The 14,475-nt window shown below is 40.4% G+C and overlaps 2 protein-coding genes across 8 annotated transcripts in view; one reads left to right on the top strand and one right to left on the bottom strand.

The window, feature by feature from the left end:
• The window catches only part of LOC145536252 (uncharacterized), a 241,829-nt gene that overhangs the window by 29,492 nt on the left and 197,862 nt on the right, over window positions 1-14,475 (top strand). For 2 of the 7 annotated variants that reach the window (XM_081565268.1, XM_081565271.1), the window contains exons 3-4: window positions 1,026-1,194; window positions 2,755-3,460. The exons of 2 other annotated variants lie outside the window; for them this stretch is intronic. The gene's annotated coding sequence lies outside the window, so the exon portion shown is untranslated. Of the gene's footprint in view, window positions 1-815; window positions 1,195-2,754; window positions 3,461-5,300; window positions 8,091-14,475 lie in introns of those variants that run through there. 3 more of the 7 variants (XM_081565269.1, XM_081565270.1, XR_014075723.1) reach the window with 3 other exon arrangements.
• On the bottom strand, window positions 2,732-3,109 carry LOC145536255 (cytochrome c oxidase subunit 6C). The gene has a single exon (XM_081565281.1). It carries the CDS (start codon window positions 3,107-3,109, stop codon window positions 2,885-2,887), a length of 225 nt encoding a protein of 74 aa, XP_081421407.1. The 3' UTR covers window positions 2,732-2,884.

The following is a 14,475-nucleotide window of genomic DNA, read 5'->3' as shown; positions in this document are numbered from 1 at the left end:
CAGGTAGCCTACTGAAGAATGCACTAAAAGTGCCTGGATTTATTTCCAACATCTCATAACAGATTAATATTAAAATTTCAGTAATCTTCTTTATCGACAAACTCAAAAACCACTGGTTACCAAATATTTTGCTTGATGTACTGATATCTCTCTTAGGAGCACTTTCCCCTCCAGGTGCCATACCTAATGCAGTTAATGAATGGAGTGTATACATGAGAGTGGGAGTAGGGGTAGAAAAAGTTGAATTTAGACACCAAATCAGAAACTGTGTTATTCCAGAGTCAACTTCCACACCATTAATTTTTTAAAACTTCAAAATCCATCAAAATGCTTATATAATATTTTTCATCTTCAATATCATGAAAGCACCAAAGAACAAGACAATTACATTCTAAAAAATTATGAAAAAGTAAATCATAAAATTCCATTCAATTTTTAACTATGTATAATAAAATTTGAATCCACAAATTGCAGATGAAAAATAAGAAAAAGGTAATAAACATGATTTGTTTTCAACTGTGAAACATGCATTAGAAAATTCAAATCTGCTCTTGCAAAATCTTTTTCACCAGATCTTCTCCTGAAGGCCTGGGCATACTTACAGATTTTCAGATAAAGAATGCCTCATAAGACTTGAATCTTCACAACTGACTTGATTTTGACAGTCTTAGCTGATATCAAAGGACTTAACTCTTAGCCAGACCCAGAAAAAAATATGCATGAAGTGACATAGGAATATCTGTGTTCTAGTCACCACCGTTTGTAACCTTCACCTGATTTAAACTTAAATCTTTTGTCTTGCATTGTTCTTTCAGCTTGCAAACAGCAGTAGGAGAAAGGGAGCTGGTAAACATCCAAGAATATTATATTATAATTTCCAAGTGTTGAAAGAAAACTCACCTGAACATACATTACAGCAGGAATGATTTTAAAGTAATGTTTGCTGTTTGCAAACACAAACAAGTATTCTGTGTTATGTGGTAGTGTTTGAACTTTAAGTTAACTGATTACTTAAAACTTTTCAGAACCATAAATTCATATATCAAAAATGCGTCTACCCTAGCAAAGAGAAAAACCCAGAGTAAAATGTCATCTGGATAAGATGACATCTTCATGAGCAACACTCATAAAATTCAAGTCAGTGTGGGGCCATGGGAAGATTCTAAAACAACTCAACTGAGTCTCAGTCCTCAGGTAAGAAATACCAAAATTGAAGTCTCTATTAATTTCAGCACAATCCATTTCAAATGCTTTTTTTTTTTTCTCTCTTGAAGTTACTTGCAGACTAGAATGGTAGTGTTTGGTAAGTTGTAAAAATAAGTTCAGATAAGGGCAGTCATCCCAATAAACAGCATTTTTGGAATGCTGGTAACAAATAATTACCTCTTTTAGATACATATATGCCTCAAAGGAGATGTGAATGCATTTTGAGTTTTTCCAAAGAACTGATTTCCATTTACAATCCAAAAGCCAATGGTAAAGATGAAAAGTTCCAAAGAAAAATGTTGAAAAGAGCATCACATCTTTCTGCTTCCCCAAGATAAATATCATATTAATTTAGCACAGGAAAATGGGTAAATATATGCACTTACTACATTTTACTGTTTCACAGTCTATCCTAAGCCTGTAGTAATAACTAGGGTCATGATCAAGAATACTACTACTGTTTTAATTAATATGTGAACATCTCCCTACTATTATTATCAAGAACAGAAATGTTAGACTACAGACAGAGCCCAACCCGTTGCTCTCCCCAGTTTGACATGAAATGCTCCAGTAGGGATTGGTGGCTAAAACAGGAATTGTTTATGTATTTGAGGAACCATGACTATACTAAGAAGGTCAAATATGCAGTCACTAGCAAATCCGCCTTCTCTCTGGGGGCAGGCAATGGATTAAGAAAAAAAACTCTGGAAGTTCAAGGCTTCAGTTGTGGATGTTAGAGCTTAGACATTTTAAGAAATCTTCTAGATTTTCTTGAAAAGTAAATATAAAACTAAAAGAACCTTACCTACATGGTTCATGTGATACCTCTCATATAAACTTAAAACTTTTAATCTTGTTTTTAAGGAAATGCTTTGAAATTCCTTAAAACACAAATAATAGAAATCCAACCAGCAGCAAAAAGATCCAAATTGTAGAGAAAAGATGGCAATTCTACTGAAAAGGAGCCCTACTTTTCGGTGCAAGGTGGCCAGCCCTGACTCAGCACAGATGGGACAATAATAGCTTAAATTGAATTCTTGTACTGCAGGATTATCCATTTCATTAGGGATTTAGACTCAGAGAGAGGGCTGTGCATTTTTTCTCTTTCCTGTTCTCAAAATAATAATATCCTTTCCTCAAGCCAGTCAATTTTATTTAAAGTTTTCTGTAGTTGAGACTGCTGTAAGCTATAATACCCAGCAGAATCTTTAGAAATGGCAAAGGTATATTACTTTTTATGGTGCAACCCCAATGATCTCCCCATTACTATCTCATTTTTATTTAACTTACAAAAACACATAAAAAATGTTGAATTTCCCTGTCAATTTCCTGTTGAATTTCCCTGTTGAATTTTCCCTAGTCTGTGACCCATGTTAAATTGTATTTATCTCAGTGAGAAATGTTTCCACAACAATCATTTTTTGACATATAATTTTACATAATGAAGCATGAATGACTATTCACTATAAAAGTTTAAAAAAAAGCAACCCACACTTACATTGTTGCACTAATTGAGAATCTGCTATTTATTTTTTTTTTTTTCCACAGTATTTGTGAATTGTTTATTTATTGAGAGACTATTTCTCACCCAAGATAGTCATAGTTTCATAGTTCCAGAACACAGGAAAGTGACAAACTTCCATGGAATTCAACCCCAAGAAATTCTTTATATTCCAAATCACTTTGCACTCTGAAAGATACCCGCCTTCCTCATCTCCTCAAAATCTTTCATGGAATCATAATTTCTGTAGAAATCTGCATATGCCTTCTTTCTTCGTTCAGCCACAGCAAACTTATAGAAAGTTGCAAACCCCAGGGAGACTATGAATGCTCCAACAATATGAAATCGCAGACGTTTGGCCAGGAGGCCACGCATCTGAGGTTTTGCCAAAGCAGTGGACATGGTAGTTTTTCTTCTCGACGGCTCAACCACAACGTCCTTCCAGGCTGATGGAGAAAATCGAGAATCTGCTATTTAAAACAGTAGTTATTTTTAATATTTGCTTGAATTGGCATTTTTCTTACGAAGAACACACAGAGTGAAGAATGGGCAGAGTGTGTGCATACAGGGAAAAGTTAATCTATGCCTGTCTTTATTATGATAACGGAGTACTTTACTCTCAAGAAATGAAAGAGAATTGTATCCATTCCCAATTCCCCTTGTGATGGTGTTAGGGAATGTTCTCCTTTAGTGATCAAAATGCGAATGTGAAAGCTCTTTGTAAGCTGTAAAGTAAAATTCATATGTAAGTTAGTATCGTTGTTGGCCTAATGCTTATTTGTATCTGAGGATAAAATGAAACACTTGGAGGTTATTTCCTGTCTTGTTCTTCCAAAGCAGATCCTGAGACTAGGATTTGGGTGCAGGGAGTAAACTGGGAACGTGGCCTCAGGGAATGTAAGTGAGGGAGTGGGGACTTTTAGACAGTGAGGGAGAAGTCAGCAAAAAAGGCTGAGTTAAGTCCCTGGCACTTCCTAGATGCCCTGCACCACTGAGCCCACCCTGAAGGTGATAGTGAAGCTCTGGAGCAGAGATGGAGAGAGACATGGGTGGTTGCTGGAGGTGAAGAGCTGTCAGCAGAAACAAGACTGTCTTTCCCAACAGCTGCAGGTGACCCAGGCCCTGCCAGGGGGACATGGGGCAGGGCATTTGCAGTGTGTGCTGAGAAGGCAACCGTTATGCCCAGGCTCAGAAGCAAAGTCAAGAACAGGCTTCTGGAGTCTGATTTGTGCTGTCTATCTTGGTCCCAGGCCGATCATAAACACTTTGCATGGGTGAAGCATTCTAGGTGAAATTACCCTCGGTTTCCTTTAATATTGTGTATTGGTGCCACTGTTAGCTATTTTTAGATGTTGAGATTGAAGTGCTGTCCACCCTCTGCTAGGTTTCATGAAATTTGTTGATATGGTTTGGGAGGCAGCACATTCTAGTACAATTTGTTTTAAGCCTAGATTCTCATTAAAATCATCCAAGGAGATTTGAAGGAAAATACTGGCCCCACCCCCATTTAAAATAAGGATCTCTAGATGTGGGGCCAAGGTCTTGGTGTGTGTGTGTGTGTGTGTGTGTAACCTCTCCAGATGATTCTTCTTGCAATGAAAATTTAAATCACTTGGTAATGAAAAGAATGTAGCTTTGGAAAAACTTTGAAATCAGGTAGCCTTATGTAGAGAACACAGCCACTCCACTAAGCAGCTGTATAGAATTTCGTGAGTAACATATCTTCTCTGGGGCTCAGTTTCCTCATTTGTAAAACAGGGATACTATATCTATCTCACAGACTTCTCTGAGAATTAAATGGATGCAAAAAAGCCTACTCTTGTGCCTGGCACACAGTTGGTGCTTAATAAATGTCAGTTCTCACCTTCCCCGTATTGTCAAACTTGCTCTGAAAAGTACTTCTGTGTCTCCATACATTGGAAAATGAAAATTAAGTTTTCACATGTAGATGGAGAAGGTGGAGAGCTGTAAGAACAAATGGAGGAGAGCAGGATTGGACTATTACACTGTCAGAAGTTGAGGAAAGAGAATATAGGAAAAGAACAAACTGACTGAAAATGGAAACAAGAAAACCACAAACCAGCTAAAATACAACTATGCAATGGCTTCTTCTGGAACAGACTTAGGTTGGCATGAGAGCTAGTCCCTGCCAGGATAAGTGGATACTGAGGTGATGTTATAGCCACGTGTTCCGGGAAACAAGCTCACTCAGAAGGACGATGCAGATAGTGAAGTGCAGTTTATCACACCGGCAGGCCCAAGACAGAGTCTCCTCTTAGCCAAAGACCCCGACCAGCATTTGTGAAAATCTTTTATACCCCATGTGTACGTGTCTGAACCCACCACCCCAATTTCCTTGTGACTTACATAAACAAAGGAAAGGTAAATACAATCACAATAACCCCATCATTCATGTGTTATGTGTTCAAACAATCAATTATCAATAAGCCTGAGGTGACAGAAAAAATTTATGACCTGTCTGAAGGTGGGGGGATTAGTGTATGTTTTCTCTTAGGTGATGAGTAACCTGGATACAATCTTCAAGATTCCCCTGTCCGGAGGGGGTCTTATCCTTCTATTGTCGCTTCCACAGGCACTAAGCACAGAGTTCAGAGTCCATTAGAGAGGTGGCCAAACATGATCAGCACGAACAGACCTAAGATGGAGTCCAGGCCCCATGAATTCCTTCTTCAGTGACAGGCCTTGCCCTCATAAGAGTGTCTGTGTGGAGATGAAGTCCCAAGTGGAAATACCTTCAAAGCGCAGGTAAAATGTTTACCGGGAAGCCTTTATAGCACTCTGTGCTGTGCTAAGTCACTTCAGTCATTTCTGACTCTTTGTAACCCCATGCATTGTAGCCCACCAGGCTCCTCTCTCCATGGGATTCTCCAGGCAAGAATACTAGAGTGGACTGCCATGGCCTCATCCAGGGTTATAGCACTCTAGGTTAGGCTAAGTACCCTCTTCTGGGTTTCTTGGGTTACTTTAAAATTAGCATTCTGTATTATATTCAGAGTAACTATTTGTGTGTTGACTAGAAGACTCTGAATTTCTTTGAGGTAAGGCTGTGTTCTTTCATTGACAATACTCGGTAAACAATTGAATTCAACCATTATCAAACTAAAACTAAGTGAAAACAGAGCCCAGAAAAACAGGTCAAACTTTGAGATTGTCTCTCGCAACAAGTGGCAGCCTTAATGCCTTCCCCTTTGTTTCAAGAATGCTGAGTTTGTCCAAGTAGAGAAGAGTTTAAGGAGAGACAAAGTATGCACCTGTTTTGCCTCCATAAAGAATACCTGTCTTAAAATGGTGACAGTATTGCATAAGAAGGCAGAGCAAAGAGGCACAAATAAATGGAGCTGAGACTCTTACTACTGAACTTCATTAGTTGTGTGAGCCAGTTCTGAGTTGGGGTTTCTGTATCTCGAAAGCCAAAGTTTCCAAGTAAATATGGTTGTTTTGGGTAAAGACAGGATCGAAAGGCAATCTTTTGACCCTCTGCTCAGCCAAATAAGAAAGAGCCTTGGGCAAAGAGCTGAGTACGACTGAGCAACTAACACTTTTGCTTTGGGCCTGGAACACTTTCTTACCAGGAGGTAAAGAGCCCACACAGCCCGTACTGGTCTTTCTGTCTTGTATGGAGTATCTTTCCCTGTTTTATGCTCACAGAGTGTTGATGGTGCCTAAGTATGTATGTTAACGGCCCACAGGCATGCAGCCAGCTTTCAATATTTCAGATTCTACAGGGAGAGGTCAGGGTCCTTCTGTTGCAGCGCAAGATGGGTGTGCATAGACCAATTGCTCTGTGTTGGCTGCCCTGGGGCCTGCTGGCCACAAGGGGCTGAAACCCACTATTGAAGCTGATCTTGCTCTGTAAGTAAAGCATCATTTCATCTGGTGCTTGACTGTGTTGTGTTTTCCTTGGCAACTCCAACCCAACACACAGTAGGTAGAAGTGTTCGGAGTCCTCCTCTAGGGTTGGTAGCCAGTACATGGTGTTCAGCCTGACAGTCACATTTATGCGAAAGTATAGTGAATGCCTTATCTTTGGATAAGCAGGATGACAACTAAATTTCTTAGCATCAGTAGTTGTATATAGTTGGAACTTTTCAAAACAGATGGTAAAGCAAACCAAGGACTTTAGGTTAAAAGGGATTTATTGGCAGGATCTTGGGATAATTCATTGTGCACTGTGTCTCAGTGGGGCAGTGATGTGATTGGTGGAAAGATGCCCATAACACAGTTAAAGAAATGTGTTTTGTCTGATATCAAAAGATACAAAGACAGCTGCACCCAGCAACCTCAAAAAGCAGGAGATGATGTGGCTTGCATCCTTATTCCTCCAAGATCCCTTTAAGGACAGTGAGCACAGGGTGAGAACTTTGCTCTTCTCTACCCTTGGGGTCTTTTTACTCTCTTAGCCTCTTTCAATCATACTGGAGAGAACTTGCTACCTGCTTGCCTGCTCACTGTATGTGAGAAGTAAGACACAGAGATAAAAGCAGATAGAAGGTATGAGAAGTAGGCACACCCCTCATTTGCCATGAGACTGGTAACATTAAAGGTTAATTTACCACAAGTTTCTAGGTCTGAGCCTTCAGACCTGCCTGAGGTCCATTCCATACTTCTAGACTAGAGACTGAATGAACAAACCCAACTCTTAGGGAAGCAAGAATGTGGGAACCTCAGGGACAAGATTGGAACCCCCTCTCCTCAAGATTCTGACTCCCTGCCCATATCAACCAGGATGTTGAAACTCTTGATTGATGGCAGATCAAGGGCTCACATTCTCCCAGCAGTTTCATTCCCTTAGGACAGATTTGAAAATGTCTAGGGAAGGCCTCTGACAGAGCAAACTTGGATCGTGTATCCTCTCCTATGAATTGAATTGTCTTAGCTCAAGCAGCCATAACACAATATTATATATTGGGTGGCTTAAGCAGCATTTATTTCCCAGAATTCTAAAGAGTGGGAGTTCTGATTAGGGTGCCATCATGGTTGGGTTCTGATGAGAGCCTTCTTTCTGCTTTATAGTTGACCACCTTCTTACTTAGCACAGAGCAGAGAGAAGAAGCAAGCTCTCTCTATTATGAGAGCACTAATCCCATTTATGAGGGCTCCACCTCGTGACTTAATCACTTCTGAAAGAAAGGCTCTGCCTCCTAAAGCCCATGCATTCAGGGTTAGGGTTCCAACATATGAATTTTGGGCAGACACAAACATTCAGCCCATAACATGGGTTAAAGAGGTGGGGTGATAGGGGTTGGGAGGAGGGTATTATGACTAGTAGCACCATTACAATCACACCATTGGACCAGTGAAGATGAGTCCTCCAAAAGAAAGAATGAATCGTTCTCACAAGGTGGAGTGATGGCCACATAAGGTAAGTAGATGCCACCACAGCAGTAAACCTTCAAAATCCAAATAACCTTCGCCACTAACGCCACTAACTGACCCTGTTCAGGAAAAGATATCATCCTCAAGGGCCTCATCTTTTAAAGAATGGTGCCAAACAGTGTTGTTTTTCTAATCATATTTAGTCATGACAAATACTGCTTTGTTCCTGTCCCTTCACGAAAATACTTAAGGACAGAGGGTGACTGTGGTTCTGTTTCTATGAAATGGCTAGAATAGGCACATTCATAGAGACATTAGGAAGATTAGAGATTGCTAGGGCCTGGAGAGAGGTGGTGGTGAGAGTTAAAGAGAGTTTCTTTTTGAGATGATGCAGATATTCTAAAATTATGATGATGGTTGCATAACTTTGTAGATATAGTAAAAACCATTGGATTGTACACTTCAAATGGATGAATTGTATGGTATGTGTATTATATCTCAATGAAGCTGTTAAAAAAAAATAGAAGACTAAATGGTTTCCTTGGAAAGAAGTTTAGAAGCTGGCAAAATAAGAAAAGCAGATGGACACCCCTGCAGCAAACCAGACCCACAAGGGAAGACAGTGGGTGGGGACAAGGTCATGATTTAACTTGGAGCTGTTCCAAGTATGGGCCCCTTACCAGCAGCTGGAGCTCCTGGGAACTCATTAGAAATGTGAATTTTTGGGTTTCACTGATGATACAGTGGTTAAGAATCTGCCTGCCAATGCAGGGGACATGGGTTCGATCCCTGGTCCAGGAAGACTCCAAATATCGCCAAACAACGAAGCCTGTGTGCCACAACTACTGAAGCCTGAGCGCCCTAGAGCCTGTGCTCCACAACGAGAAGCCATTGCAGTGAGAAACCCACACATTGCAAACAAAAGTCGCCCCCCACTCGCTCACTGCAACTAGAGAAAGCCCACATACAGCAACGGAGACCCAGCACGGCCAAAAATAAATAAATAAATCTTAAAAAAAAAGAAATGTGGGTCCTACCCCAAGCTACCAAATCAGAATCCCTGGGCATCACTAAAGCTGAGGAAGTATTAATTTAACTCATTGTTGCCTTTAATAAACGAGAACTCCTTCTCTAAACAGTGTGCAAGGTGCTTTCCAAACTGCAGGCCAAACAAGATATAAAAGCAGCATTAACATTTAAAAAAAATTGTTACTTGGGCAATGGAACCTTAATTCTGTGTTTTGAAGATAACGATACCGACATAGCAGGGCTTATTAGCAGCCAGCAGTTATTTGCAGAGAAGGTAGTTATTTGCTGAAAGCTACTGAAGCAGTTAACCAGTCTGATGTGCCTTGAAGCTGCAAGTATTTTCTCCATGACCTGCTGGAGAGATTCCTCTATCATTTTTCTCCAGTGAAGATGCTGAAATTGGTGTGAATGCAATGAAAGCTGAGATGCAGGTGGAAATTCAGAGATAGTTTTGTCATCTTGAAAGCCAATTACTTGCTCCAGTGCCACATTTCCAGATCCAAGGTTTGAGGACAAATTTATCTCCTGTGATCATGTGAAGCATTGTAAGTGCTGAACACATATTAGAAATAAAAAACCAGAGCAAGAAGAACAATCTTAAGGCAGCTCCTGAAAATATTCAGAAATTATCTTCTTTAAATCCTGCACAAAGCTCAGTTGGTTGAGCCTGCTTCAGTGAAATTGCATTGTCACCATCTACCTAACCTTGGACTCCAGGAGGTAAATTTTGACCTTGGTCAGTTACTATTAGGAAAGAAACTTAATAAATCGGTGACGGCGTCACTAGGGGCAGAATTCCATGCAGGTGGTGCTGGCCAAAAACATGGTGTACTTGTTCTGACCTCACTTGAAAGTGAATATCCCTTTAGTACAAAATTACAAACGATGGTGCAGTGGTTGAAAGAGCAGGCCAGCAGCTGTTTGAGCCCAAATGTTTCTATAGCTACAGTAAACCATTGCACTTAAAAAAATGACTATAACTTTTAATAATAAAATTTTAATATCATAAAATTTTATGTATGGAATTTCATCCTAGGATAGAATATTTGGTTCTGGCCTTGCTTGGGCCATTGGGCATGTGGCTGAACTGTGTTTTTTGTGCATCCCAGCTTTAGAGTGGACAGAACTTAAAATTAACATTCAATATCCTGGTTCTTAAAACAATTGCTTGGCCTCCTCTGCAGCCCCGTATCAGATTGTGTCCTTGTTAAATTTTCTTCTCCTTCCCATTTTGTGCTTCATTCCTCTCAGAAGACAAATATAAATTCCTTTTATTTTCTTAAGGAACAATTTGGCCCTCTCCCACCTCTGCCTTCAAGTTCAGCTAGGGCCTTTCTTCCTATTGTTAAGGTCTTATGCTGCTGCTGCTGCTGCTAAGTCGCTTCAGTCGTGTCCGACTCTGTGCGACCCCATAGACGGCAGCCCACCAGGCTCCGCCGTCCCTGGGATTCTCCAGGCAAGAATACTGGAGTGGGTTGCCATTTCCTTCTCCAGTGCATGAAAGGGAAAAGTGAAAGTGAAGTCGCTCAGTCGTGTCCGACTCCCAGCGACCCTATGGACTGCAGCCTACCAGGCTCCTCCATCCATGGGATTTTCCAGGCAAGAGTACTGGAGTGGGGTGCCATTGCCTTCTCCGTAAGGTCTTATAGTAAGTACTGAAACCTAGAGCAGCACCTTGCCCAGACCCTTATGTAAACAAAAATGCATATGAGCAAATATATATATATATATATATATATATATATATACTATGTGTAATATACATGATATGCAAATAATGCAAGATACTAAATATTCAACTAAATAAAAATTTCCAGTGAGTGGAAATCAGGGGTGCATGAGAACTCTCTATGCTATCTTTACAGTTTTTCTACAAATCTAAATTTATTCTCAAAATTTAAAAATTATTTTAATAATGGATGAAAGAATAATATGTTGGAGAAACAAAACAATCCTGCCAGCAAGACCTCCTCCATATCAGTTTTAGAAGAGAGAAAACACATGATGCAGGCGGTCCATGCAAGAGACTACAAAATCAGGACAAACTCCCATGTAATTTATAGAGCAGAGCAGAAGAAAGAGCAGTGTCTTCCCTTATCTCCTGGAGAGACAAAGGACTGTGCCCTCTGAAAGTCTCCTTAGCTAATTCCAGAGGTACACGTGTATTTACAATTCTGTTTGCTCCTGGCCTTGGAGATAACTCTGTTGTAAAGACTGGAGACTGGGCTTAACCCGTAGAGAGATTTATCTCTATTCCAAAGTTTAGAATGAGGGCTCAGATTCATTTTGTCCCTATGTTTTAGGAAATACTCTTAAGAAAAGGAGTGGGTAGGAGAATGGTCTCTTTGCCCACTGTAAGCAGAGAAATTGATTTTATTTGCTCTCACATTATCCTGGGTGGAAGACATGCAGCAAGGAGAACTGATAGGCTGCTGGTGAGGATGTAAATTGGTAAACCCCTTTGGAAAACATTGACTATGCCAAAGCCTTTGACTGTGTGGATCACAACAAACTGGAAAATTCTTAAAGAGATGGGAATAACAGACCACCTGACCTGCCTCCTGAGAAATCTGTATGCAGGTCAGGAAGCAACAGTTAGAACAGGACATGGAACAACAGACTGGTTCCAAATAGGAAAAGGAGTACGTCAAGGCTGTATATTGTCACCCTGCTTATTTAACTTATATGCAGAGTACATCATGAGAAACGCTGGGCTGGAGGAAGCACAAACTGGAATCAAGATTGCTGGGAGAAATAGCAATTACCTCAGATATGCAGATGACACCACCCTTATGGCAGAAAGCAAAGAAGAACTAAAGGGCCTCTTGATGAAAGTGAAAGAGGAGAGTGAAAAAGTTGGCTTAAAACTCAACATTCAGAAAACTAAGATCATGGCATCTGGTCCCATCACTTCATGGCAAATAAATGGGGAAACAGTGGAAACAGTGACAAACTTTATTTTGGGGGAGCTCCAAAATCACTGCAGATGGTGACTGCAGCCATGAAATTAAAAGTCGCTTGCTCCTTGAAAGAAAAGCTGTGACCAACCTAGACAGCTTATTAAAAAAGAGACGTTACTTTGCCAACAAAGGTCCGTCTAGTCAGAGCTATGGTTTTTCCAGTAGTCATGTATGGATGTGAGAGTTGGACTATAAAGAAAGCTGATTGCTGAAGAATTGATGCTTTTGAATTGTGGTGTTGGAGAAGACTCTTGAGAGTCCCTTGGACTGCAAGGAGATCCAACCAGTCCATCCTAAAGGAAATCAGTCCTGAATGTTCATTGGAAGGACTGATAATGAAGCTGAAACTCCAATACTTTGGCCACCTGATGTGAAGAACTGACTCGTTGGAAAAGACCCTGATGGTGGGAAAGATTGAAGGCGGGAGGAGAAGGGGATGACAGAGGATGAGATGGTTGTATGGCATCACCGACTCAATGGACATGAGTTTGAGCAAACTCCGGGAGTTGGTGATGGAAAGGGAGCCTGGCGTTCTACAGTCCATGGGGTTGCAAAGCGTCAGACACGACTGAGCGATTGAATTGACCTGAGAAAAGAGAAGATGCACCTACCCTAAGAAACCCTGGTCTCTTTGCACCAGGAGACGTAAAGAATAAAATGGCCACCAACCATTATTCAAAATAGCAGCAAACTGAAAACAGCCTAAGAGTCCACTGACCAGAATGATAAATAAGTAAATGGTAGTATATTCAATAATAGAATGTGATGGAACCAGTGATCATGATTGAACTAGAATTTCACCCATCAACATAGCTGTCTCACAAATACACTAATGAGTAAAAGAAGTCACAGAATATAGAATATATAAAGTATGAAAACACAGATATAACATTCAGAAGCAACAACTTTAAACGAATACTCTTTAGGGATAGGTATATATATTATAAAATTATTAAGAAAAGCCAGGAAGTAGTAAAAAGGGGATATATAGTTAACAAAAATCTGTATCCCTTTCAATTCTGGGAGTGAAAAGGATACAGATAGGGCCTTGAAAACATCGGTAACATTATCTGTTAGATTGAGCAGTGGATACATAGATATTTATTTTATTATTCTGTATGCATTATGCAGGTGATATAATCTTTTAAAGTATGAAGTAGCTTGTGATAGATTATTTGCTTTAATGGATGGTAGAGATAGTAAAAGCTAAGGGAGAGGTTAGTGCTGGCAGGATTTCCAGAGCAGAACCCTTCAGGAGGAGCCAGCTTCAGTTGGGCCTCTGAAAGGAAAAGTGAAGTGAAAGTGAAAGTCAGTCCTGTCCGACTCTTTGCGACCCCATGAACTATACAGTCCATGGAATTCTCCAGGTCAGAATACTGGAGTGGGTAGCTGTTCCCTTCTCCAGGGGATCTTCCCAACCCATGGATCAAACCCAGGTCTCCTGCATTGCAGGCAGATTCTTTACCAGCTGAGCCACGAGGGAAGCCCTTTGAAAGGAGGAATCACATAGTTTTTCAAATTTGGAATGAATATTAGAGTTCACTTGCCCCACCCCTTCCTTTTGGGAATGAAGAAATAGAAATATAGGGAAGTATCTTTTTAAAAACTCAATATATCTTCTACACTGTTAGACCAGTTGCAAGGTGGAAAAATCTTTTGAGAAGAGCATTTTAGGAGTTGAATACCATAGCCCTACAAATGTCAGGCTGTGGTTCTCTCTTTTTTTTTTTTCTTGGTTTTTCACGCTTCTCTGCTCAGTATTGCTACCAGCCCTATTCAGGGGGCCCCCTGAGTGGGTAGTTCAGCTATTATTGGTTAGGTGTGGCTATGAGTGAAATGGGCAACTCAGCTTCCTCTTTTGCCCCCTGGCAGGTGCTGGCTGGGGCCTTTGCTTGGGGCCTATGAGATTACATCTGGGGTAGGAGCAGCACCAGAAGAACATCCTGTCCACAGCCTCCTGGAGTCCTAGGTCATCATCCCCACACGTCCAGAGAGTGCCAAGTGCCGGCAATGTTATGTATTAATATTATTCACTTCATCTTTAAAACGCTACCTCACTTCATCATAGACTCACACAACTACTCAGTAACAGAATTTATAATTCCCTCTCCCACCCCTGTGAGTTTTTTTTCATAAAAGAGGAAGTAGAGACCCAGAAGTTAACTTGTCAAAGTTCACACCTTCAAAAATGACCGTCAAGTTCCAACTCAGAGCTGCTTGGTTCCAAAGTAAGTGCTGTTTTCACTATGACCTGCTGTGAAGCATATTATTATTATTTATTATTTTTTTAGCAACAATAACAAAAACAACAACAAAGTGATTTATTTGCAACACAGCCCAGTTCTCATCACTTCAATACAGCACTGGAGTAGAAAAGACTCACAGTAACTATTTAATCCTGTTTTTCCCCTGTCATGAATTGGCAATTTATTTATGATTTTA

The sequence above is a fragment of the Giraffa tippelskirchi genome, chromosome X (assembly GCF_054371585.1).
Source record: "Giraffa tippelskirchi isolate mGirTip1 chromosome X, T2T-mGirTip1v1.2.pri, whole genome shotgun sequence".
Classification (NCBI taxonomy): domain Eukaryota; kingdom Metazoa; phylum Chordata; class Mammalia; order Artiodactyla; family Giraffidae; genus Giraffa; species Giraffa tippelskirchi.
This window is presented reverse-complemented; position numbering and strand designations above follow the sequence as displayed.

Coding starts and splice junctions, on each gene's coding strand:
- LOC145536255 (XM_081565281.1), bottom strand. CDS start 3,109: ATGTCCACTGCTTTGGCAAAACCTCAGATGCGTGGCCTCCTGGCCAAA.